At 39.6% G+C, this 26233-nt stretch overlaps 1 protein-coding gene across 1 annotated transcript; it reads right to left on the reverse strand.

Moving 5' to 3' along the window:
• Window positions 1–25875, reverse strand: scfd1 (sec1 family domain containing 1). Its single transcript, XM_047610717.1, has 25 exons — window positions 25738–25875; window positions 24451–24521; window positions 24214–24302; window positions 24010–24100; window positions 23313–23435; window positions 22590–22677; window positions 22004–22093; window positions 21478–21533; window positions 20397–20482; window positions 19887–19986; window positions 17762–17901; window positions 16628–16718; window positions 15642–15715; window positions 14742–14823; window positions 14249–14345; window positions 13967–14037; window positions 8554–8633; window positions 7547–7609; window positions 7022–7097; window positions 5735–5788; window positions 2630–2682; window positions 1464–1497; window positions 976–1041; window positions 257–325; window positions 1–139 (listed from the first exon to the last, which is right to left on the reverse strand). Exons 1-25 carry the CDS (start codon window positions 25766–25768, stop codon window positions 116–118), a joined length of 1899 nt encoding a protein of 632 aa, XP_047466673.1. The 5' UTR covers window positions 25769–25875; the 3' UTR covers window positions 1–115.
• Window positions 25876–26233: the final 358 nt, after the last annotated feature.

Here is a 26233-nt window from a genome sequence, read left to right on the forward strand (position 1 = left end):
TTGAGCGGAGACTGATTTATTGGCCGTGAGTCGGACAGGAAGGAACAGAAAACATTTAGTCGATATAAAACAAAGCGGAATGAAGAGACAGATTCACATTTCGCCGGCGTCCACGTTACTTCTGGCCGAGCTGAGAGAGCTGTGGAGAGAGAAGGAGGAGGAGGAGGAGGAGGAAGAGGAGGAGGAAGAGGAGGAAGATGTCAACGAGGCGTCGCTTACAGAGCAGCTGAACTACAGGACAGGTGTGTTTTCTCACCTGTTTGATGAACTGGGCAGCGTTGAAGAGTTCACTGCAGCCGTAAACGATCTTCTTCCCCTGTTTGGACTGAGAACAGAGAACAATCTGAGACACCTCTACATGGATTTATTATAGTTTTAATACAAATTAATTTAAACCATGGCAACAAAGATGTTCACAGAATTAATATTAGTCAATTTACATGTAAACCATTTATGATGACTTGGCCTCCACACAGCAGGGGGCGCTGCAGTTAAAATTCAAGCAACTTCCTGACACTTTTTATTTCCACAAAGATTCAGTTCAGAGCTGTTTTCTATTGTTAAGTTCTAAAAAAAAAAAGACAAAAGTTCTGCTACATTTTAGTCGCCAAATAATGATTCACGCAAAATATTATCCAGATGAAATAGGAAATATTTCCCTCTAAAATTGAGCTCAATGCAAAGAAAAAGTCTCCTGAGATGCATTTTATGCAAAAGCACCACTGAGATGAGAATTCTGCCATTTTATTCTATCAGGCTTCTTCTAATTTCTAAAACCTTCTGTCGATCTAAAAGATGTGAAGAGTTTATAAAATATGACTCTTTGCTAAAAGTTAAACTATTTAACAGTAAATCCAAGTACTTTAACAATTAAAACAACTATAAATGTCTCGTATTTAAAGCTTCAAATAATAATAATAATAATAAGAAGAAGAAAAGATGAAATGAAAGTGATCGTATCTTCAGGTCCAGTACCTTGGCGTAGTCCACCAGGTTCTGGTACTCGATGTAGTTTCCTCCTCCGACTACGAACACGATGGCCTGGAAACAGTTTTTAAGAAAAACAATAATCAGAAACTGATAAATTAAAAATGTCAAGACGCAAATCACAAACTTTCTGGACCTGAAACATCTTAATCTTCTAAAACAAGAAAAAAATATTCAACAGACAAGCAACAAAAAAATGTTCCAGACATAAAATAAAAAAAATGCTTTAAATAAAATGTAATAATAAATACAAACTATAGATATGTGTAAATTTAATAATAGATTAAAACACCTTTCAGTGGAAACAATGTTTTATTTTGAGAGAAACTGTGATTATTGAGGTTCAGGTTTCTGTCCTGAGTCTCTTTAGTGGAGCAGCAGCTAAACCAGCTCCGACTTCTTTGTCCTGTGTTTCTTTCAGCTGAGGTTTGTCCTGAAAATAACTGGGACTGGATCTCAATCAAACACAAACTAACCTCCTGAAACGGGTTCTTGTTCCTGGGAATGGAGCTGAAAGAGAAGAAGAAGAAGAAGAAGAAGAAGAAGAAGAAGAAGAAGAAGAAGAAGAAGAAGAAGAAGAAGAGATGATGAGACCTTCCTCAGCTCAGTGACACTCAGTGGATCAGTAGTGTGTGTTGGTGTGTGTAGATGTTTGTTGGTGTGTGTTGGTGTGTGTAGATGTGTGTAGATGTTTGTTGGTGTGTGTTGGTGTGTGTAGATGTGTGTTGGTGTGTGTAGATGTGTGTAGATGTGTGATAGTGTGTGTTGGTGTGTGCAGATGAGTAGATGTGTGTTGGTGTGTGTTGGTGTGTGTTGGTGTGTGTAGATGCGTGTAGATGTGTGTAGGTGTTTGTTGGTTTGTGTAGGTGTGTGTTGGTGTGTGTTGGTGTGTGTTGGTTTGTGTAGATGTGTGTAGATGTGTGTTGGTGTGTGTAGGTGTGTGTAGGTGTGTGTAGGTGTGTGTTGTTGTGTGTTGTTGTGTGTTGGTGTGTGTTGGTGTGTGTTGGTGTGTGTAGATGTGTGTTGTTGTGTGTTGTTGTGTGTAGGTGTGTGTTGGTGTGTGTTGGTGTGTTTAGATGCGTGTAGATGTGTGTAGATGCGAGTAGATGTGTGTAGGTGTGTGTTGGTTTGTGTAGATGTGTGTAGATGTGTGTTGGTGTGTGTTGGTGTGTGTTGGTTTGTGTAGATGTGTGTTGGTGTGTGTAGGTGTGTAGATGTGTGTAGGTGTGTGTAGATGTGTGTTGTTGTGTGTTGTTGTGTGTTGGTGTGTGTTGGTGTGTGTAGATGTGTGTTGTTGTGTGTTGTTGTGTGTAGGTGTGTGTTGGTGTGTGTTGGTGTGTGTAGATGCGTGTAGATGTGTGTAGATGCGTGTAGATGTGTGTAGGTGTGTGTTGGTTTGTGTAGATGTGTGTAGATGTGTGTTGGTGTGTGTTGGGTGTGTGTTTGTGTAGATGTGTTGGTGTGTGTAGGTGGTAATGTGTGTAGGTGTGTGGTGTGTGTTGTGTGTGTAATGGTTTGTGTGGTTGGTGTGGTAGGTGTGTGTAGTGTGGTAGATTGTTGTGTTGGTTTGTGTGTAAGTGTTGTTGTGTGTTGTTGTGTGTTGGTGTGTGTTGGTGTGTGTAGATGTGTGTAGATGTGGTACCTCTCGCTTCCTCGCAGCATCTTTGGGTCGAAGTATCGATAATCGTCTGTTTCCTGAAGATCAGACGGAAAAACAAAGGAAACTTTTTATTGGTTCATTCAGATAAAAACAAGTTGTTTTTACATATTTCAGGCTGAATCTCCTTCTCCATCAACTTCTTCTCCTCATTTTCTTTACTCTCCTCCTCAGCTTTATTTTCACCTTCCTCCACCACCTTCGTCCTCTCCTCCTCCCTCTCATCTTCTTCTCGTGTTGTCTCCTTTCCTTCTCTTCCTCCTTATTCTCCATCAACTTCTCCTTTTCTTGGTCTTGTTTTGTCGTTCCTTGCTCCTCTTCCTTATTTTTCTCCTCCTCCTTCTAAATCTCCTTCTTTTCCTCCTCCCTTTCTTCTCCTTCTTCCCTCTCCTCCTTTTCCTACCTCCTCTCTTCTCCTCTTCCTTCTCTGTTCCTCCCTTCCTCCTCATCCTCCTATTCCTCCTTCCATTAGTTACACCAGGATGACTCTTAAAGCCTTATGTTATTAAAATAACCACAAACAGAAGCAAAATGTCCTCAGAGGACTTGGTCCAGGATTTGTTACGTGCTGGAGGCATTAAGGGATTAAGAGGCTTTTTGGACACATCAGTTATTGATTATTCTACAAACTAGTGTCTGGGTTAATATTCATCATCAGTTCATGTTGCTCTGGTTCCACTAGCAGATGTTCTACATGAATTAAGGTTAATATCAGGTTATGTGACCTTGTTTTATTGTATTGATTTGTATTTATTTCTTTTTTAATTAGTTTTTGTTTTTTTTGTTAGTAAGGGAGGTGTTATTACTGAGCATATGACAATAAAAAAATCTTGAAACCCGAACTGTGGCTCAGAGTACGTTATATTGTGAATACTTTGCCCAGGATTTGTCACGTTTAGCTCAAACTCGATTGAAACATTTCTCTGATCTTATTGTTCAAGTGTCTAAAAAAGCAAGTGGGATAATATTCGTCATCAATCTTTGTAAAGTTACTTTTGCTTTGGTTCCACTGGTTCTACATGAATTAAAGTTAATGTCAATGTATGTTGCTACACACATTTATTTATTTTTTATCTTTATCATTGTTTTGTTTTGTTTTGTGAAAATAAAAACTCTTGAATGTTGTAAAGGAGAGCTGATTAGAGTGAGGTTAATATCAGTTTATACGCAGATGAGACTCTGGTTTATGTTGCCATCCTGCCAGGAGACTCCGATCAGCTCAAACTTGACTAATTGATTTGGATCTAGGTTTTCCTCCTCAGTTATTGATTATTCTACCAACTAGTGTCTGAACAAAAAACAAGCCGTGAATGAGTGGGTTAATATTCCACATCAATCTGAAAAATTACTTTTGGTTCCACTGGCAGATGTTCTACATGTATTAATGTATTAATGCTGCACCTTGTTTTATTCTATTGGTTTTCTTTTTTTTTTCTTTTTTTAGTTTTTTCTCTGCATATGACATTAAAAATTCTCTAAACTCTAATTCTAGCCCCAACTACACTATATTGTGAAACTTTTACTAACTCAAACTTGACTGAAGCTCAGTTTTGCAAAGATTTCTGCAGTTTCTCTGATCTTCTTGATTATTCTACAAACTAGTGTCTGAAAACGGTTAAATTGGTTCTGTATGAATGAAAGTTGACGTTAATCGTTGTGTAGATGAGAGTCAAGTTGCTAAGAAGACGAGCTCCAGATGCGTTTGACTAACTGACCTCTGTAAATTCCTCTAACATTTTGCTAAACCTTAACCCCGACATGCAACAGGAACAATATTCTCACACTGGGGACAATCTGATAGAAGGAGAATGTGCTCCTCCATTCCTTTCATCTTCATCCCAGTCCTGTCTTCATCCCCCCACCCTCCAGCCCTCCCCCCTCCCCTCGCTCAGATTCACAACAACAGGATCATTGTTGGTCGCCTGTAACTCCAGACTCTGAGAAACCTGAGGTGTGTACGTGTGCTGTGAATATCTACGGCTGTGAGGCCCGGCTCATAGGAGTCGGGACGTTTGGGACCGAGCTTCAAAGGCCTCTTTAAGGGTTCAACGTTTGTTTTAGGATTCACATTAGAACCAGTTGTGAAGAGGCTCCGCGAGCTGAGGCAGAGGAAAGAAAAAAAAATTCCACTCTGAGTTGAGGAGTTTTTAAAAGTGCTGGCGGGTTCACGTGTGGTCACATGTGAGTAATATTAGCGTGGCTTTCCGGCTCACACACACTCTGACCACAGCAGCTAATGTGAAGCTAATGAGATTTCCCCGGTGCAGCCGGTAGAGAGTCAGCGCTGTCCATCACAGCTGAGGTGACTTCTCAGTTTCTCAAATGTTCTCACTGTTATAGATTTTATGGACAGCGTGTTTATTCTGAAATAAACCCACAGAAACACTGAGTCCTGTGGATTAATTCACTGCTCCTGTCTGATTAAACACTTTATACAGCACTACTTCTACATATCTGCATAAAAATAAGTCCTCAGGGTGGACAAAGAGACGCCGATCAGACACATGAGAGTGAAATGTTTGTTTTTTAAAGAACATTTATCATCTCTGAGGTGTAAAAGTCAATGAACTCTTGTTTCCAGTATCTGCTGTGACCTCAACAACATCAACAAAGTGTTTCCAGTAAATTCAGATCAGTGGTCTACAGCAGACTCTGCAACTTTTGAGTCATTTTTATGAGGAAAAGTAGAAAATTCAATAGGAACAAACGGTCTCAGAGCTGAAAGACAGTTTTGTAATAATGAGGGAGACTTCCAGGACAACGATAAATGAAATATATCAGGACAAAAGACTCTGCAGCATTTTAAACCTTTACTTCAACATATTTGGACAGTGACACCAGTTTTGTAATTTTAGCTGTTTTCTAAAACATGCTCCAGTGCAGATTCTCAGCTGTAATTCCTGCACTTCTTTCATATGATATTTAAGTTTAACCTCTTGAATTAACCCTGAAAGTCTGAACCTTAGACCCTTTTGGGTCTGAATCTTAGTTGTTCAAATTCAAATCTAAATTGATGGCTCATATATGTGCATTATACCTCACTATAGAGAATATGTTCTTCAAACAGAAATAACTAAAAAAAAAACTCACGGGATGAGACTTCATCTCCATCAGGTTGTCCAGGATCCGAGTGACTGGAAGGTTCTGGAAAAGAATAAAATCAACTTTAAAAACGTTTTATTTTATTCACACATATATAATATAAAACATTTTAAAAATATTTATAAAGAGGATTTTTACACGGTACAGAAATGAAGTGAGTGTTATTTTTGTTATCTTTGGTAATGTGTGTATATTATATGTGTTATATAACGTATATTATTATTAGTATTATTCTCATTATTATTATTATACTGACAGGAAGTGAAGATCCATTAAGAACCATCCATCCATTCTTCCCACTCCTCATCGGACATGTAGAAGACGGATTATTTAGTTTATTTTTGTTATTTTATGTTATTTATGTTCATTGTGTCTGTTCCTGTGTCATTATTTAGTTTTTTTTACACGTTCAAACTGAAGTAAACTAAAAACACTACTGTATTTTATTTGGGTTTCAGTGCCGCTTGTGCTTTTCCTTTTTCTCTTCCTGGTGCTGCTTGTTTGCTTTACTTTGTTTCTTTAAAATCTGCTGATCAGTGTTTTAAAAAAAATAAAAAATAAAAAAACCCTGGAGACGTGCGTTTGGATTAAAACTTCACCCGTCCGCCCTAAGAGAGTCGTCTCTGGGTGTTCGTAATGTTCTGGCTCTAGTGCAGAGCACCGTGGGCCGACTTCGTCTCCACTATGAATAAAACAGACGCCGCCTCCTGTTTGTGTGTGACGGTTATAAATGACTCCACGTCTGCGGCAGCTTTCAACCCATGAAACTCTCCATCATCTTCAACCCCAGTGTCACCATCCACGCTGCTGCCCGGGAGTAAGAACGTCCTCAGCTCTCAGGTGAAGACAGCCGAGGGTGGAGGAGGAGGAGGAACAGGACGCCAGAGTTTCATTTAGCTCAAGTTAAGAAATAAATATGAGTCTGGAGAAAATAGGATTTGTACTGGAAATGGAAACTCAGTGAACGGTTTAATACGAGACCTGATCATAAAAATATACACCAAAACAAAACAGTTAAAGTTAAAACAGGTTTTAAAATAATAACATAAGATATGTACTGTTTTTATATATATATACGGGAAAATGGCACGTACATAAGATGTGCAATTCATGTTTAGTTTTGTCGTAACATCAGAATGAGCATAAGAGTCCTAATTTAAACAGTATAAAGGTGTTTAAGTTGTAGCTACGATACCTTTGTTGTGACCTTGATTTAAGATCACTTGTGTTTGTTTTTAGTTCATTTTAATTTTATTTTCCAGCAGTTTTACTCACATGTTGTTTGAGGACCAGGTTCTTCACTCCCTCCATGACAAACTGGGAGCCGGTATTCATCACCCTGGAGAAGAGCCTGTAGAGGAGGAGGAGGAGGAGGAGGAGGAGGAGGACAGGGTTAGGCTGGTAGTCTAAGAGGAGCAGCTTCCAAAAATACAAACACCTGGAGTGTAAAGAGACGTTTTAGGCGGAGAACGGTTTATTTAAAATTCCTTAAAGGTACTTTTAGAAATAATATTAGTGGGACAGAGTGTTTTCATTTCCTGAGGACAGACGTGCAGCAGTGATACGAGTCGAGACGACGCATTTCATCCAAAGCTGCTGAAACACTCCCAACGAATACAGACAGAAATCAGACTGTTTAAAAAACTGACAGCTGATAATTCATCAACAAATTTCACTCTTTATTATTGAACTTACATATGAACTTATAACAATATGTTAATGAAGATTAAGTTCTTTAAGAAACCAATTATGATTATTAAGTTAACAACAATAATAATAATAATGATAATATCAACTTACCCCATGGGTTTAACTCCACTGTTGCCGTAGTTCGCTGGGGTGGCGGCCATTTTGGTAAAAGCCCTAGAAAGATAAGAACAAACACACCAGAATGACTGAACATGACAAAATATGTTAAAACATCTTTTATTTGGTTTAATACTTCAGATTAGTTTCATTTATAAGGTGTTAACATGATAAATAGTTTAATCAGTTTAATCTTCTGACATTTGAGAGATCATAAAACAAATTAGTGAGAAATATGATTAATGAAAATAAGTACGAGTTAACCTCCCGAGACCCACGCTTTTGTTGCTACGCATCTTTAGTTTCTCTAAGGTATTTGGTTTCACTAGAACCAAAGACGCATTAATAATCAGCTAAAAAACTAATTAGCTGTAGCTCGTTACTATTGACAGAATCTGTTAAATTTGAGAGTAAAACTACAAAAGTCAATAATCAGAAATAAACACGTTTCAGTTGTAAAACTTGATGAGGTTTTGTCTTTTGTCCACTTTTGTCCCTTGACTGGCTGTAGAATGAATGAGCTCAGATGTCCCCATAAGTGGACGCAGGGTCTGCGGAGGTTAAAGCCCTCCTGTAAAGAGTTGCCACTTCATTAGGAACACTAGAGAAACCAGTTCCTATGAAGGTTCTGGTGCTCAGGTTTAGTTTCTAATAAAGTATGTTTTCATATTGTAGAGCTACTGAATTGTGTTGACATGTGTTCCTATTATTTTGGCCCCAACCCCATCTCAATCAGTTTAACCTCCACCCTCCAGGTTAATCACCACCTTCCTGACCTTTCTGTTTCTACGTCAACGCTATCATGGAGGAAGATCCAGTGCAGGGCTGTTAGGTGAGAATGTGTTGGTTTTAGTGTACCTAATAAAGTGGCCTTTGAGTATTTCACAGTGTGCTGACATTTGATAGATCCTAAGTTCCTGGCTGAGAAAAGAGCCCTTAGTCTCAGCTCCATGTTTGCATTTAATTAGATTAATTAACAGCATTATTAGCGAGTGACTTACTTCCACTGTTTGATGTAGTTGAGAGGTGAAAGGTCACATCCTGCGTCTGACAAAGCTTTCTTATACTGCTCCAGGTCAGACTGAAACACAAACACACAAACAATAATCAGGGTTTGATTATCTGACAGTTTTATTTCTGCAAAGACCACTATGGATAGGGTGACTATGAGCTGTAGTCATTAATTTACAGATATTTTTACCACTCACAAAAAAATCAACAGTTTTTCGTACAAGAAACTGGAACTTAGACAAAAAGAACCCAGTCAAACACATGAAACACCAATATTATACTTGTGTTTTTGTTAATCGAGAAGAAATTAGATTTAACCCTCTAACATTCCTCTGGGTGGAATATGGGCATGCACCAGATGCAAATTCAATCTGAACCCGAGCAGGTCAACACACCAACCATGCACCAGATGCAAATTTAAAAACAGTAAAACATCATCAGCGTACAGACGTATCTGACACTGCTCTGATTCTGATTTAATGTCTGTAGAAGTACGTCTCAACATGCTGAAAGAAACCTCAAGCATCTCATATATTTTACAACTTGTCATTCATATGCAGCCTGCAAACTCAGACTCAAATTTGGACATTTGGGTAGTTTCCTCTGGTTCAGAGCAGCCAATCAGGTGTCAGCATCGATGAACTTTGTTTGAAACTCTTTGTTGGATAAAACCAATGCAGTTCTTCCCGTCCCCAAAAGAAACTGTCTGTCTTCCAAACTAAGTTCAAGTTTTCTATTCTTGATGCATCTACAGCTTTAACCCTCCATCTTTCCTCTGGTGGTTTATGGGACAGCAGCAGCTCCATGAACCAATCAGAGCTCTGGACACCCGGTGTGTTTAAGTAAATGCTGCATGATGCAAAATGTCATTTTCTTCTGGTTTCATTGATTAAAAAGTCATTATAGGATTCAACTAACAAAGAAATTCAGGTGAACCCAACAACTTCTTCTTATTTTTAACTGTGTTCCAACTTTGATTCCTCCAGAACTAAACCACTAAGAATGATTATGACTTTTGTGATAGAAACTTCAAAAGAGACCAAGTCCATGAATGAGCTCCAACAACATTTTCATGAACAGCATTCAGTTTACTTTGGATATGTCCTAAATAAGACTTTTTTTTTTTTTTTTTTTTGCAAAAGGCTGGAATGATAACAGGTTATGAGACGACTGTTCCCCTACACAGGAATGGTCCACCGACAAACATCCCTCCATCATAGTGGGAGAGGTCCCAGAGGAACCCAGAAGACTATTGGGACAACGTTTAGTGGACAGATGAGACCAGAGTAGAATAGTTTGGTTTAAATGTTTGGGCATCGTCATGTTTGGAGATGAACCAACACTGCATTCCAGCATCAGAACCTCATCCCTCCATGAAACATGGGGGCGCTAATGTCCTGGTTTGGGCCTGTTCTGCTGCATCTGCTCATCATTGATGGACCAATGAACTGTGAATTCTACCAGTGAACTCTAAAAGAAAATGTCAGGACATGAGTCCATGAGCTGAATGTGAAGAGAAACTGGGTCATGGAGGAAGACCTCCAGAAGAACCTGACGAATGTTTAAGGGTCGAGTCACTGAGTATCTGGCCACTAACAGGCTGTTAGAGTCCCATTCATTTAAGGTACAGGTGAGAGTTTCAGGAGGACAGAACCCACAGATGTTCCTATTTAAACTTAAACTCACTTAGAGCAGAAGATTTGGATGAATCGTCTTCTGAAAACCCAACTAATCCAGTTTTGTGGAAAATGTAGGAAATATAAACCCATGAAGAAAAGACGGGATCGTTGGGAATATCAGTATTTTACTCAAAGAACTACAAAGAAACTTTCATACAACTAAATTACTAAATATTAACTGTAGACAACCACAACACAACTCTGAAGTTATTGAAAACTTCATGTTATGAGCCGGTGAATACCACAGGAAGCCACCATTCATATAGACACCTCTTATAAAAGGCTCCATCCGGTAGCACAAGGCCTTTACGACTCAAATCTGATCAAAATGAGCCAAGAACAGCTTTCAAACCACAACACACGTTTCTTCCAATGCCTCAGGCGCTTACTTTTGTCTGGTTATCACTTATGCATGTGGGATTCTCAAGCGTGACTGAAACATAAATAAATCAATCCACGCTACCACAAATATTTTATTACAACAGGTTTTAGTTTCAAATTCATCATCACGATGATTCTGTGTGTCATTTCAGAGGCCTCCCTGCACGGCTAAGGAAAACAAATCTCTGGTATATAGGCTCGGTAGCAGGAGAACATTCCACTTGATTGATATTTCCTGTCCATTGCCAGTGAAAGGTGACGTAGTTTATTTTTTTTTTTCTGCTTTAAGCTCCTGACTGGCAGCTTTGCAGAAACCGCCAAGACGTTACACAACCACTGAGCCATGTGAGTACAAAAGTGTGTGTGTGTGTGGTTTTTGTAAAAGCGAAATCCCACGACATCAGTCAGAAAAATCAGGTAGTACCTTGGAGACTAAGAAGAGGGAGAGACACATCAAAGGAAGAAGTGAGACAATGAAAAAGAGCCAGTCACAGAGGAAGAGGGATGACCAGAGAGGACGGGGAAGGGGAGGGGAAGTGTTGGTGGTCGTGGAGGCTGAGGGGGTAATCCCTGGATGATCCATGCCCCAGCTGGACCCAAGATAAAAGACTGAGGCTCACGTCTGAGCAGAGGAGAGGTTGTCACACCATTAGTCAGCAGAGAAAACAACGAAGGAGAAGCTGAGAATCACAGGGCTCAAATAAAGAGCTTATCGGCTCATCAGACTGATCCTTCAACCTCCTTTGTGACATCCGAATAGGAATCCAACAGTACAAAGTCCTCTCTCTTTATCTCTCTGGGAATGTACCACATCAAATAAAAGTTTGCCGTTGAGTGAAGACGTGTTTGTGATTATAAAGTGAAACATGATGGAGCTTGCACGATGGAAAAGTCAGAAGAAGAAGTATTTCCAAGAAAAAAAGAGCTTCTTCTGTCGTTTGTTAATGGTTTGGATACAACAGATCAAATGTGGATCAAAGATCGATTCATTAAGAGTCGAGACGACGACAACAAGTCGACACCGAACTAGATAACATTACGGTCCACTATATGTAGCATGTAGCCCTGGTGGCTGGGGTCCTGAGGAGTTCCATGTGTAAATCTCCATCTTCTTCTGGATCGTATAATGAGCTCAATGGTAGAATGTGATGATGTCCAGGAGAAATAAAATGTCCAAAGGTTGAATTGTGTGTACGTTGCCTCCTGTAGTGAATCAGTAGCATTTTAGAGCCAGATTCACTTTAAAAGGTAAAAACCCAACGTGGAGGAACTTTGGGTTCTTTGGTTTGATCCTAATGTCCAGATGGAGAGTGGACCTGGTTCTGTTTCACTAGAACCTTTGGAGAACATGTGAGCTCTGTGGGGTTTCTAGAGACTCTGGGTCCAGGTCTGGTCCAGGGGTTGATGGATGAGTTCAGGATGATGTCGTTACTATCAGGGTGGTTTCTAGTCTCTAATCTAGAAGATATTTGAGTTTATCACTAATTAATCACACACAATGTTACTGAAGTCTGACCTATACATGGAGACCAGGGTCCACGGAGACCAGGGTCCACGGAGACCAGGGTCGGGAACATGGACCGGATAGTTCTGGAGATAGTCTCCGTTTATCTGGGATCTTTTTACTGACTAACCTACTGATAAATATCCATGACTCTATGAGATTTTTCTGCTTTTAGATCACGGTCTGTTAAGTTTTATTACAGTTGTGTGACCATTGAGCCAATAATTGAGATGAATTGTTGGAATGATTTCCGCAGGTGAAGGCCTGCATTGATTGAAGAGCTGATTTTAAAGGACATTTTATGGACGTTCTGCAGGAGCTTTCTGGTGATGAATGATCGACACACTTAAACTGAGTAGAAGTATTTGTCAGGGACTTGTGTTTGCATGTGGAATAAGTTCTGTCAGAGATGCTAATGAATGAACAGAATGAACTCGTAGTGCATAAACTCTCGTCATTTCACTGCCAATCTAATCCAGCTGTGTTCCTGCTCCTGTGACTTTAACCAGGTCTATGTTTTCAGGGATCAATCATCTTTGTTCTATATCAACTCATAACGAATTCATAAATATGACAGAGCCAAGATGACGATCCTCTCAAAGTGCATCCAGAATGTGGCGGCTGATGGATAAACTGTGAGACCTGACTTCAAACCATCTGCCTAAACCATTTCTACCGTTCTGCCGATCCACGGTTGGTGACGTCAGCGTCCTCTGTGCTGTTTCAGGCTGGGTGTCGGTGAGGACGTCTGGCAGCAACAATGGGAAGATCCGGAGGAGTGTCATCTGATACGTCGACTGAACTTCGGTGGAAGACAGTGAAAGCTTCAAGAGGGATTTAAACCGTCTCACTGCTTCACAGCTCCTCAGGAAGATGCTGTTCGTTCGACTATGGTTTCCATGTCCTCATCCCCTCAAACGCTGGACCACAGGAGGATCACAAAAAGTTCCAGATCCCCAGAGTCACAGTTTTCCTCCGTGGTGGGAGTTTTTATTTTGACAGAAATCAACCACAGCGGGCCAAAGCTCTAAAACCACAAACCTTCACGTCACCGTGTCACCGGCGAATCATCTTTGCACGAGTACAGCCAACGAAAGGCTTAATAACAAAGAACAAAACATCTTCTGCTGCCACCTCACACATTTAAGAGCAATAATGCTATGCTACATTTAAGTCCTTGATTCTCCCTGATGATGATGTTCTGTTCATTCTGTTTTAACCTATTGTTTTTGCAATATGCACAATTACCAGTAAAACATTTTTACATTATTTTTCTATTATATTTTATATTTGCAGTTCTCTGCTAAATAGTACCATTTGCACTATTTTGCATATACTTTGAGTGCGCACTGATAAGGAGAAGCTCTGCGGCCCCGTCCACATCCATCAGAACAGCGGTTTGGAAATTTAGAGATTCTGGAGTGAATTGGTGAATACGACGTCAACCCACAGCGGACCTGAAGTCAAAACACTTCCTTAGACGTGGAAAATATGTGGATTTTGGCATAAAGAGGCCAATATGTCAGACTTAAATCATATTATTAGTCACATTAGTTTGCTGACAATGGGCTTATTAGGATCAGACAAAAACATTTTTTTCCATAGTTTTACTGAATGTTTTGAGTTTTAAAAAGGGAAAATGTGGAAACAGCTTCTTCTACTTCACATCCTCAGTTCAAACTCATTCTATATTTAAATAAGTGACTAATTTACCTTTTTTTGAGATATTTTATTGTCCTAATTAATAAGAAAAACATCTTCAGGAATCAACAGACCTCATGTGAAAGAAGATAAGACGACGTTGTGTTTGTTGTGTTGCTGTGTTGTGTTGTGTTTTACCTCTGAAGGAGCCACCTGAGCAGTGATGTAGAAGATGAGGAAAAGTCTCATTTTGTCTTCTGGGGTTCCAGCTGACAAACAAAAACATTTCCACATTTAGTCTATTTTCTTTAAGTGTTAAAGTGTCTTTGTTGAATATAAGACAACAAATAAAATAAAAGTGATCTCAGTGTGTGTTAAGTTAGAGGACAGTATTGGTCAACAATGAATCTAGTTCACATCAGTTACTGACTGACTACGTATCCCAGCATGCCTCTAGACTACTAGAAGGTGAGTGAATACCGTCGGGGTCACTGATGATGTCCAGCAGCGACTTGTCTAAAGTTGACTTGCTCATCAGTTTCTCTTCATACTCAAAGTAGACGTCCAGTTTACGACTCTGAGGACACAAACGACACCAAGTTAGTCGAGATAAACTCTGACCTCATTTAGACCTCGTTTAGACCTCGTTTAACATCCACCCTCATCTCACCTCATCAACTCTAACCTTCTCTGTTCACACCTGCTCTTAATTAAAAGGAAGGAAGGAAGGAAGGAAGGAAGGAAGGAAGGAAGGAAGGAAAGAAAAAACAAAGGAGGAAAAGAAGGAAGGAAGCAGCGCCACCATGTGGTCAGTAGAATATTGTATCAGCTGCTGTCTCTAATGGATCTAAATGATCTTAACGTTAACGTTTGGTCTGAACAGGTCTTTGCTTTCGTCTTAATCTCTAATCAGACTCAGCCTCAGGTGAGCTGGTCTCAGGTGAGCTGGTCTCAGGTGAGCTGGTCTCAGTACCTTGATGTGGTCGAGGACTGCAGTGGCGACGTTGGTGTGGAGGTCGATCAGCCTCTTCTTCTCCAGCAGCTCAGGCAGAGAACTACAAGAAAACATAACAAGGACAAAGCAGAAGACACTTTGAGCCAAATAAACAACAAATATCACGAGAGCCTTAAAGTGATGGTTCAGTTATATGTTTGCTTTGTTATTTCACTCTTTCTTTCTCCTTAATTGTGCCTAGAATAAACTCCTTTGAGTTTTTTTTTGCTCTTCACCAAAACATCTTTCAATAAAAATAAAAAAATAAGAAAAAATTGAGCATGACACATTTTAACCGGTGGAAACGGTCCCAAACGTTGTCACCACAGACGACATTTTGTTCGTGAAATGAGTTGCATAGTTTAACGGTTAAAGGTTAAAAATAAAATGGTGGAAATGGCTGAGATCAAAACCAAAAAGTTAAATCAGATGTCTCCGGCTCAAAGCTCAAATGTCCTCCCAAGTTCATGGAAATTCATTCTTTAGAAGTTATTGAGAAACACTGTCAGGAAACCGAAGACAAAAAGAAAAAAAAACACAACAACACTCGGCCTTTGTTGCCTTTGTTCTGTTTTAACTTTAATTTATCCACTGGAGTTCAATGAGAGCATCACATGGGAACAATCTGAGCTGAGGAGGATGTTTCTTCATCCATATTTATGCAACCAGACAAAGGTCAAAGCATTTCTACCACTTTTAGGAAACAAACTGTAACACAACGATGCAAATAAAACCATAAAACCATTCCCCCTAGATATGAGTAAAACCTAAATATCTCATTAAAAACATCTTTACTCTCTCATGCGGAGGTTTTTCTGTCGTAGCCTTTTTAAAAGCCTTTGTGGATATGTTTGTTTAGGTTGTTGTTGTTTGCAGTACCTGACGGCGGAGGTGAGCTTGGCTGTGTTGTCTGACAGCATGCTGATGGCTCCTTCATCCTCTCCTTCCAAACCCTGCAGACACAACAACGGTGACATGAGTGAACGTGGAAGTCATAAATCAGGGTTTACTGCTGAGACTAGACCGGGACCTAGCTGGTGGTTCAGATCTCCAGGTTCTTTAAAACGTTATTATGTCCTTGGTCACATGTCTAAGAGACGTACGTATGATCATAGAAAGCCTTGGATACAGTGGAGTTTAATAAAAGTCTTTGTTTTTCTACATTTCTGCATAAACTCAAAACATCAACAGATTTTCACCCAAGTCTTTAAAGTAGACAAATGGAACCCAATAAAAGACATAAACATTAGACTTGTGCAGTTTCCAGTAAAATGAGCCGATATTACATATCAGGGAGTGATGTGTTTCCATCAGTGTGATGAGACTCAGGTCCTGGTTTAGTTGAAATAAATGAGGGATTTGTCTCAGTCTCTTCTCAGCCACAGTGAGACTCGTGACAAATGTTACACAGTTTTATTTATTGATGTTTCTTCTCATCTTCTGTGCTCACTAGCTTCTTTTAACTTTTTTTTAGACCGAGTCCTGGTGAACTCACTCAAAAATGACGAATCAAGTTCTTGAATCTGATTTTCACAACTCATATTTGTGTTGAAGTGTGTGATGACAACGGACAAAGGAGCTTTGTGAGGAGCTCAGAAAAAGAGTTGTTGTTGCTCATCAGGCTGGAAAAGGTTCCACAACCATCTCTAAAGAGTCTGGAAGCCACAAATAATCCACAGAGAGTCAGACAGATTGAGAACAAATGGAGGAGATTTAAGACAAATTCCTAATGGCTGACCGGACACACGTCTAATATTTGGGTTCTCTTCAGTCGTTTTTAAGCAGAAATGTAAAAAAACAAACTGATTTGTAACCGTCTGACTCTTGGTAAGTTGACTTGTTGACCATTAGACATGATCTCTCACCATGATGCTCTTCAGCCGCTTGACCTCGTCCTCCTGAGCTCTGTACGTGTCCAGCTCCTCCTGAACCGACTCGGCCACCTCTGGGAACGGACTGTAAAAATAAAACAAAAAAAAAAAAAACAAGTTCAATCTGAACCTGAGCAGGTCAACACACCAACCATGCACCAGATGCAAATTTAAAAACACTAAGACATCATCAGCGTACAGACGTATCTGACACTGCTCTGATTCTGATTTAATGTCTGTAGAAGTACGTCTCAACATGCTGAAAGAAACCTCGAGCATCTTATATATTTTACAACTTGTCGTTCACATGCAGCCTGCAAACAAATAAAACCAATGCAGTTCTTCACGTCCCCACAACAACACCTGTCTGTCTTCCACACTAAGTTCAAGTTTTCTCTTCTTGATGCATCTACAGTTTTAACCCTCCATGTTTCCTCTGGTGGTTTATTTAACAGCAGCAGCTTTTTGAACCAATCAGAGCTCTGGACTCCAGCTGTGTTTGAGTAAATGCTGCATGATGCAATATGTCATTTTCTTCCTGCCTCATTGATAAAAGTCGTTATAGGATTCAACCAACACATTTTATCAAAACAGAAAAAAATCAGGTGAACCCAACAACTTGCTATTTTTTAACTGTGACCTTTTATAACTTATAAGAGAGATTCTGACTGTTGTGATAGAAACTTCAGAATCTTGTCTTTCAAAAGAAACGAAGACCATAAATGAGCTCCAAAATGATCATCAACAGGATTCTGTTTATTTTCGCTATGTCCTACACAGATGTTTTTATTTGTTTGGCTGGAATGATAAGAGATAAAAGAAATAATGAACTGTCTATCCTTGACTTGTGCAGGGGTAGGTTTTTGTTCCCTCTGGATAAATAAAGACATGAATAGTAAAGTTTAGTATTTATCTAAATCCCAAAATAATTTGAGTGAGTTAAGTTGAAAAATGTGCAAAAACACAATGAGTTCTGTTGAAAACGTTGACAAATTAAAGCTGTAAATCCTCTCAGGGATGAAGCTTGATGGAGAAAATGGTTGTTGCAGCTAAACTGTGACTCATTGAAGTATAAATGGTGATGATCTAGAACAAGAGTTCTCTTCTTCTTCATCTTCAGGAACCGACCTGCCTTTGTGCTTCTGCCAGAACTTGTCGGCGACAGTCAGGTCGTAGGTCTTCATGTTCTTCTTCTTTGGTCTGGCGCCACCGGGCGATGGCTCCGCCCCCGCGCCCTCCTCCATCAGCACCCGGTTCAAATGGAAGTCCTGGAGGACAAAAACACACCCGTCCATTAGTGGGTCAGGATTTGTTTTTTTTTTATCTATAGTTCTTGACAGTGTTGTTCTCTGACAACTGTGACGATTAACAAATAATTTGGGCAAATGCAGCAAAAAAAAAGAAGATTTTTGCAAACTCCTTGATCTTGATCTCCAATGTTCCAATGAATGTTGCACTTCCACATCCATGTGGAAAGTTTCAGAATCCAAAACTCCATTAAAACTAAATCTAGATCTAAATCTATACACACATGCCACTAGGCAACAGAAGGTGGCTTTTCTCTTCCTAAACCAAATACAAATTTCCTCAAATGTTCAGTAAACCAAGAGTCTTTTTCAGGTCAAGGACCCCAAATGATGAGAGACTTGGGGACTAAAGAAGTTCTCGGCCAATTGTGGGGAAATGTGTAATATGCGGCCTCGTGATGTTGTGATTGGCTCAGCAGTGGTGGGGGCGGGGCCCACTGTGCACAGGAGGTTGTGATTGACAGGTCTCGGCTCTATATGAAACTGTGCTGTTGAGACAGCTGAAAGATAACGTCTTCTGCCTCCATTTACCCCCTTTACTAAAACATGTTGGATTCATGTTAATGTGTATTTAAAGAAATTAAATTTGTGGGGAAAATTTAAAAAAAATATACAAAACAATGTCTAAGCGACCACAGGTTTTGTGACCCCCCTGCAGCACCTCCACGGACCCCTGGGGGCCGCAGCCCCCCTGTTGAGGACCTATGCAGTAGAATATAGATCAATGAACACGTGGAATTCTTCACCACTGCCAACGACTACACTGAGGAAAAAAGAATTCAAAAAGCAAATAAAGCTACATCTTGACAGAGTTAATAAATGTTGATTTTATTGTCTGTCCATTTGTTTTGGTCCAGATGTTTTTCCTTCTTCTTCTTATTGCCTTTTAAAGTGAATGATTTTAGAAAACTTTAAAGTTTAATATAGGTTAATAGTAATGTTTTAACGTGGATCCGAGTAAGACCAATAAATAAATAAATAAATAAAATAACATAAAATAAATGTGTTGTCATCATAAAAGTTTTTCCTGTGTTAAATGATCTAAATCAGAACATTTTAATGGGCTGCATCAAAAGTGCAGCCGCCAAGAAGACGTCGCCATCGTCCTTTAGTTTATGTTCCTAAAATCCTTAAAATGATCCCGAGACACTTAATGAGCAGAAAACCGGATCCAAGATCAGCAGAAGCCCCGCGGCCGCTGCTATGTTAAAGATACCTGGGAATAACTCCAGAGCAAAGACAGTCTGTCCCGCGTCCCCCTCCCTAGATACGTAAACCATAATATTAACGTCGCCATGGGAACAGCAGAGCTAGGAGAGAGGGAGATTTAATGGAGGGATCGTGTCTCCTGCTGGGTGGTAGAACGACGATGCCATCTGGACCGGCGTCTGGACCCAGCTAGCAAAAAGAAACCTGAGACTCTGGAAGCGAGGGACCAGACAGAAAACCTTCAATACAAAGATATAAACTACAACTGGACCCGTTCCCACAAAAAAACAAAAAAAAACATAGAAAACTATCCTTAAAGTGTCATTTCATAGACTCGGCTGCAGCTCCTCCCTCTCTCTCTCTCTCTCTCTCTGATTCAACAATGAATTCTGCATCATGTTATTACGTTCATACACTGATCAGCCACAACATTATAACCACTGACAGGGGAAGTAAATAACGTTACTTTTGGGAAACGTTTGGACCTTCATTCATTCATTCATGTGGATGTTACTTAGACATGTACACACCTAGACCAGACCTGACAGTAGTTTCATTCCACTGAAAGAAGCCATTGTTTTTACTTTTTCCACCAGAGAACTGATAGTTTTCTTCAATAAATGACCTTCCTCCACCTTTTTGTCTATTGTCAACTCAACAAATGCACATTTTATCTGGTTTGTTTTGTTTGTCCTGAGGAAACTGTGGAGATGGAGGGATGTGATCGTATCACTCACCAGGACATCGTGGATCAGCGCCTGATAGGTCCAGGTGTGGTGGAGGGGCGTGGCCATGTCGATGTTCCGGTCGGCCAGGACAAAGAGGGGCCTCTGAAAACTGGACGAGAGGTTTTAAATGATTAGCTATGCAGCAATGCATCATGGGAGATGCAGTCCTGCACTATAATTCCTTCATACAGGATGAAAAATGTTATTTGATAACATTTATTTTTTTATTATTACTAATGCATTGGTATTATCTGATATGATTGAGAAGAAGGAACAGGATCATAGAAGCACTTTTACTTCTTCTTGTCTTGTCTTTTGTCTTTGTCTCTATTTGTTGTTGTATGTTGCAGTTTTTGTTCAGTTAGTGTAATTGTTTTATTTTTCACCGGCCAATGATAAAGAATAAATTGCAAAAATAAATAAATAAATAAATAACAGATGGACGAAATAAAAATGTAACAAAAATGTATTGAGTGTTTTTTTTAATGAAATATCTGAGCAGAAATGGATCAAACTGACCTGAACTGTCCGGTGGCCATGCTGTCCCCGGTGAACAAACTGTTTCTGGCGTCACGCAGATTCTCACGGAGCTTCTTGTCCAGTTTCTACAAAAAAACAACACAACAGCAGAAACACCTCAAAGGTTTGTACAAATAATCAGTGTTGGGCAAGTTACTTCAAAGATGTAATGCATTACTTATTACTGTTAGTTCAAAGTAATTAGTTACATTATAATATTACTGTCTTAAGTTTAGTCACATCATAATATTACTGTCTTTAGTTTAGTTACATCATAATATTACTGTCTTTAGTTACAGTGTGAAGGCCTTAAGTTACTTTTAAGTTACTTTCACCAAAGTAACTGTAAATATGGACTGTGTGTTCTCATTAGATCTTATTTCATTGAGTGCAGCTCGTTTCCATCCAGTAGAAGGAGAATGACACAATGACTGCGCTAGGCTAACGCTAGGCTAACGCTAACAACAGTACAGTATAATGGAGCAGTTATGGCTCATGGTCCGACACATACTGTGATAGAGAAACTGTAACTTTAGGTGGATTTACTAGAAGCTGCTACTGTTTAATGTAACTGAACACCTGCAGAAAGCTGCACCACGCTACATGTTTCATTACGTTACTGGAGCTATTTATAATGTTCAAACTGAAAATAATGAGTGAATGTAGAGTCAGACTCACCTTCTAACCAATCAGCTGTTCTCTAGCTCTAACAGGAAGTTAACATTTGATCAGATTGGTTTCTCCTCTATCTCCTATCTATACCAACGCTGTAAATGATGAACTAAACATACAAGTCAGATACGTCTGTTTTATGTATTTATCTGGCTTCTCTTTGTCACTTTCAGGCTGATGTTTTGACTCATTTTTAAGCAGCTGTGTATATGGGACACATCCATATTCATCCATATTCATCCATATTTCTTACTGTTTCCTTCTGGCCACTACAGGTCAATAAACTGGAAAATTAAATTTAGTTTCAGATGCAATAACACAACTGAACAAATCACTGCAGAGAGTGTGTTGTGTTAGTTGGATGCGTGTGTGGTGTAAATGTGCTTGTTGTTTTGCTGAGTTTTCTCACCACAGCGACCATCTCAGCTGCGTTTCCTCGAGGACAACGGATAATCGGCACCGCACCTGATCAACAAACACGAAGAGATGAACTGAAGAGGAAGCTCGGTCACTGAGACACTTTTAAATCAGTTTAAATTTAACTATAAATGGTTTTAAAGGTAATTTATTTCTTTAGAGAGTAAGAGGTTCATCCAGTCAGAGAAATAGATTATATTACCACCTAGTGGACTCACACAGAAACACAGTAAATTCAAATCAACTTCCATCTCTCTAACCTCAAACTTAACAACTGATTCAGCCGAACTGTACGTAGTGTCACACATCTTATACTGTATAACAACCATGTGCAGCCACACTGAAGCCCAACACACACCAGCACTCGGCCTCCTCCTTCAGTTACAAGTTTCAAGAATTAGTCGATGACAGTTTTCTGCAAATTATGTTTAAGGGTCATAAAAAATCATTCATTCAGAAAATATTTGAAAAAGGAGAAAACTAATTTTTAAAGGTCACCCCACTCCCCATGAACTCACCCAGGGTGACGAAGAAACAGAAGAGGCTGTCCACGATGGTGTCCATGATGGCCTCCATGTCCGTGTCCTGGATGTCTGCTCTGTTGATGGCTGCACAGTTCAGACGCACAAACACAAAGAAGAGGCTCTGATTCTCTGGCTTCAGGACGAAGGCAGCGGCTAAAAGAAGCTTTAACATAACTATTAAATGATAGAAAATCCTTGTGAAACCCCCAAAGTTCCCAGAGTCCAACACGACCAAATAAAATTAAGATTTAATTTACAAAACTGAAGAAAAACCAGATAATATTTCAGCCTGTGGAGCTGGTGCCTTGAGTCTCTCTGGTTCAAAATTAACTGATTATTTTTTTATAATTAAGAAGCATAATACTGAACAGATCAATACAATCACTGAAAGCTTAAAGTACATTAAGAAGAGAAAAACTATTTATGAAGCTTAAGGTAGGAATGTGCAGGAGGAACCAAAAAAGAAACCACAGAGTCTCATCAGGAAGCCCCAACCATTCAACATAAAGAATAAATGAAATAACACGAGAAGAAGAAGTCATATTTCCACATGTTGGACAGGTGTGTGGGAGTAAGTTACCGTGGTAGGAGATGAGCTCCTTGTTCTGGTTGCAGAGGATGAACATGTCGTCTTCCAGAGTGATGAAGTTCAGGTACTGATCGAACACCTGAACGTTAACACACATCAACACCAATAAGTTACAGCTGGACACAAATACAATATAAAAACATCTGCACCCGTCCAGCACAGGTCTGTCAATGAATTAACACCTAGACGTTCCTACACTTTTGAAATTTCTAAATTCCATACTTTTTCCAGACCCTAAAAAATCTAATTTATGATAAAAAGTTAAGAACAAACCCAGATAAATTCAGTGCATGTTTTTTTGTTTTTAATTCTACTTGCACATCATCATCTATGATAATGTGTGTAGCGACTGTGTGATCTCACACAAACATTTTAGTTGTGCTGCCATAAAAAAAAAAAAACTGATCCATTTTTTTTTTAGATATTCATAATTTTATGTTTTAGAAAATTTAAAACTGGTAAGATGTGCAATAAATCGATGCATCTCCAGACTCATACTGACCAAAAGTAGCTGCAGATGACTCGGTCCGATGTTTAGCTTCTAAATTCTTTTAATTATTTAATTATTAAAATAATAAACTGTCTGATAATTCATCCACTCGGGTTATTTTCTTACAAAAGTCTTCTCTACATTAACACCGATGACCCTAGCTGCAGTTGTAGAGGGAGCACATGTCAACACAACGATAGTAAAATAAGCGTATCCATGGTAACCTTGGTCACTTGGCTGACAGCGTTAGCAGCCAGAGCGGCGCTGGCGATGTCCTCCAGTTTACTCCTGCTGATGGCAGAGATGAAGTTCAGGTAATACGCCTCGTACAGCTGGTTCCTCAGGTCCTGCACACGCACAACACAAGAACTGATGATTAGGAGAAAAACGGAAAAATCCTGCAGAAAAATCCAAAAATTCAATCTAAATAAGCACTTTGCAACATCATCCTTCCTTGAGGTGCAAACTGAAACATGTAGGTGCTTTTTTAATGACTCCAACCTGTTTAATTAAAAGCCTTTTACTTCTTCAAATCCACTCAAGTGCCTGAACCTGGATTTTTCATGTGTTTTTCTGCATAATTTTTCCACTTTCCTTCAGTCATTGTTTAGTTCCAGTGCATCACTGGTTTGAGGGACACCAGTCATTATTGACTATTTATTGATTACTAGTTCACTATTACAATGATTTTAGGAAATCTATAATATTTTAAAATAAACTTGGTTTTCAAACAGAGATGGTATCTGTGACCGGTTTCAAGTAACCAGCTGAAAATACTTGGACACATTTTAAATGTGTCTTGAGATCTGATGTGACAAGTAGCAGCGCCTCCATGTGGTCACCATGTCTCCAAGTCATGTCTCCATAATTTGGATCCAAATTTAGGAACAAGCTGAAAGACTCAGTGTAAAACTTCATCACCTGACAGATCCTGTCGATGTTCTCCTCTGTGGGCATGACGAAGTAGATGGCTGGAACATCTGGAATGGGATCTCTGTCCGAGTGAAGCAGCCTGAACACACAAACCACACAACAACACGATGATGTGGACACACACAGAGGAGCTCTGACCAGCACAAAGATTAACTGAGAACAGGACTCCATCTATCTGTCCGTGTGTCTTACAGGTGCAGGGTGATGCCCATGTCTCGGAGCTCTTTGACAGACAACAGTGGGGAGATGATGTCTTGACCGAACCGGTCGTATATCAACACCTGGAGAGACACACAGGGGTCAAAGGTCAGCTCCACTGTCTTCACGTCTAGCACACTACAGTTAAGTCAACAGTCTTTTACTGACGTATGTCATGTTATTTAAAGTCACTTTCTAGAGTGTAAATCTTTACTCCTGGGGAAGCGTTACCTTCCATACTGGCTCCGCTGCCGTATTCTTCAGAGGAGGAGCATTGAAGTTCAGCATCCGCTTCAGAGCGACTGTACAAACACACAAACACCATTTACACTTTAGAGTCTTTCTGTTATTTCTCTATTTGCTTTCTCTGGGTGTAGGAAAATACTTTGTTTTAACCGACTGTCTCATCTTGAACCATTTTCATAATTTTTTTGTGCCGTACCTTTGAAACGTTTGATTTATCTACACTTGTATGAGCTGTCAGCTGTTAATTCAACATTAACACATTTTCAAATCCTAAATCGACTAAATGTCGAAACTAAAAGCTTCTAAAGACAGTTTTTTATTCTCACTCTTAGTTCTGCTTCTATTTGAGGTTCTGAGATTCAAGATTTTTTTTTTTTTTTTGTTAAACTCAGCAAAAATGATTTCCATCTGCATGTGATCATCGACTGCCCCGTCCCCTCTTTACAGGAACTGTACGACTCAGGAGATACACAACCCATCCTGGACAGGCACTTTTTTGAAGGCTGGAACCAACAGAGAAATGGCTTTCATGCAAGAGCCATAATCGCACTGTGCAACGCAAAAATAAAGAAATAACAATGTGAATAACACTCCTAACAATGTGCAATACATCTGTGCAGTAAGTCCACATGTGCAAACGTGCTATAACTTCATATGTGCAAACAAGTGCAATAATTTCATGTGACACTCATTATTATGTGTGAATGGGAAGTTAAGTCATGTTACTGTTTAAAATTTTGTACATATGTTTTTATTATTTTTTATTCTAGCTTCTTACATTTCCTTTATCTTTTTTTATTTGTTTTTATTCCAGTACTTCTACGGCACATAAGAGGGACTTGAGCTCATCTTAATTTCATTGTGTCTGCGCAATGACAATAAACACATTCTATTATATTCTATTCTTCACAGTTAGCAGCAGGCTAGCTTAGCCTAGCCAGTTCTTCGGTTTCACAGCTAGCAGCAGCGGCAGCTAACAGGCTAAGCGGCTGGTGACCACTCACTTAACAGGTTACAAATCTGATTTTAGTTAATTAACTGGCCGATAAGTGAAGGAGAAACCGAAGAGTTACTGTCTCTGTAGAGAAACAGGAGTTGAGAAGCTAAACCGGCAGCTAGCTTCGGATGCACCGTGGTCAGTTAACCGGTCTGAGGCCTGACAGCGCCGCATAAACCTCCCCCGGTCAGGCTCGGGGTCGGTGGAGGTCTCTGCGACCTGTTACCGGTGCAGTCTGCCGTTACAAATAGCCGTTAACCGGAGAAAAAACCAACCTGTCTGCTTCTCCCGGACAGACGCCGCCATGTTTGATGTTGTTGGTGACGAAGCAGCTGATGACGTGTCAACGTCACCAGAGAAGGTTGTAAAGTGAAGATGCCTCACTCTGATATTTTTTCCCTTAATTTAATGCAGCGTCAAAGAGGAGTTATGAAGGACGAGGTCTCACTCTTCCACTTTTTGTAGTTCGGGGCCCAACAAACCGACTGAAGCGCTAACCAAAACATTTTTTTTTTATTTGTTGTAAATTTCATTTTTTATTTAGCACCTCTCAGCAGCCACATTCAGTCTCTTGGTCTTTTTCAGAGTGCTTTTATTTTTTTGTATTTTCTTGTGTTTTTTTTTATTATTATTACTGATTTTTGTATATATTCTTGTCTAATTCCACGCTACTGTGACAAGGAAATTTCCCATAGGCGAGATAATTAAACAAAGTCGTACGTCTGGATTTCTTTTTCATGTCTGTGTGGTGGTAGAGAAGCTGTTGAGAAA

This window comes from Mugil cephalus, chromosome 17 (genome assembly GCF_022458985.1).
Source record: "Mugil cephalus isolate CIBA_MC_2020 chromosome 17, CIBA_Mcephalus_1.1, whole genome shotgun sequence".
Classification (NCBI taxonomy): domain Eukaryota; kingdom Metazoa; phylum Chordata; class Actinopteri; order Mugiliformes; family Mugilidae; genus Mugil; species Mugil cephalus.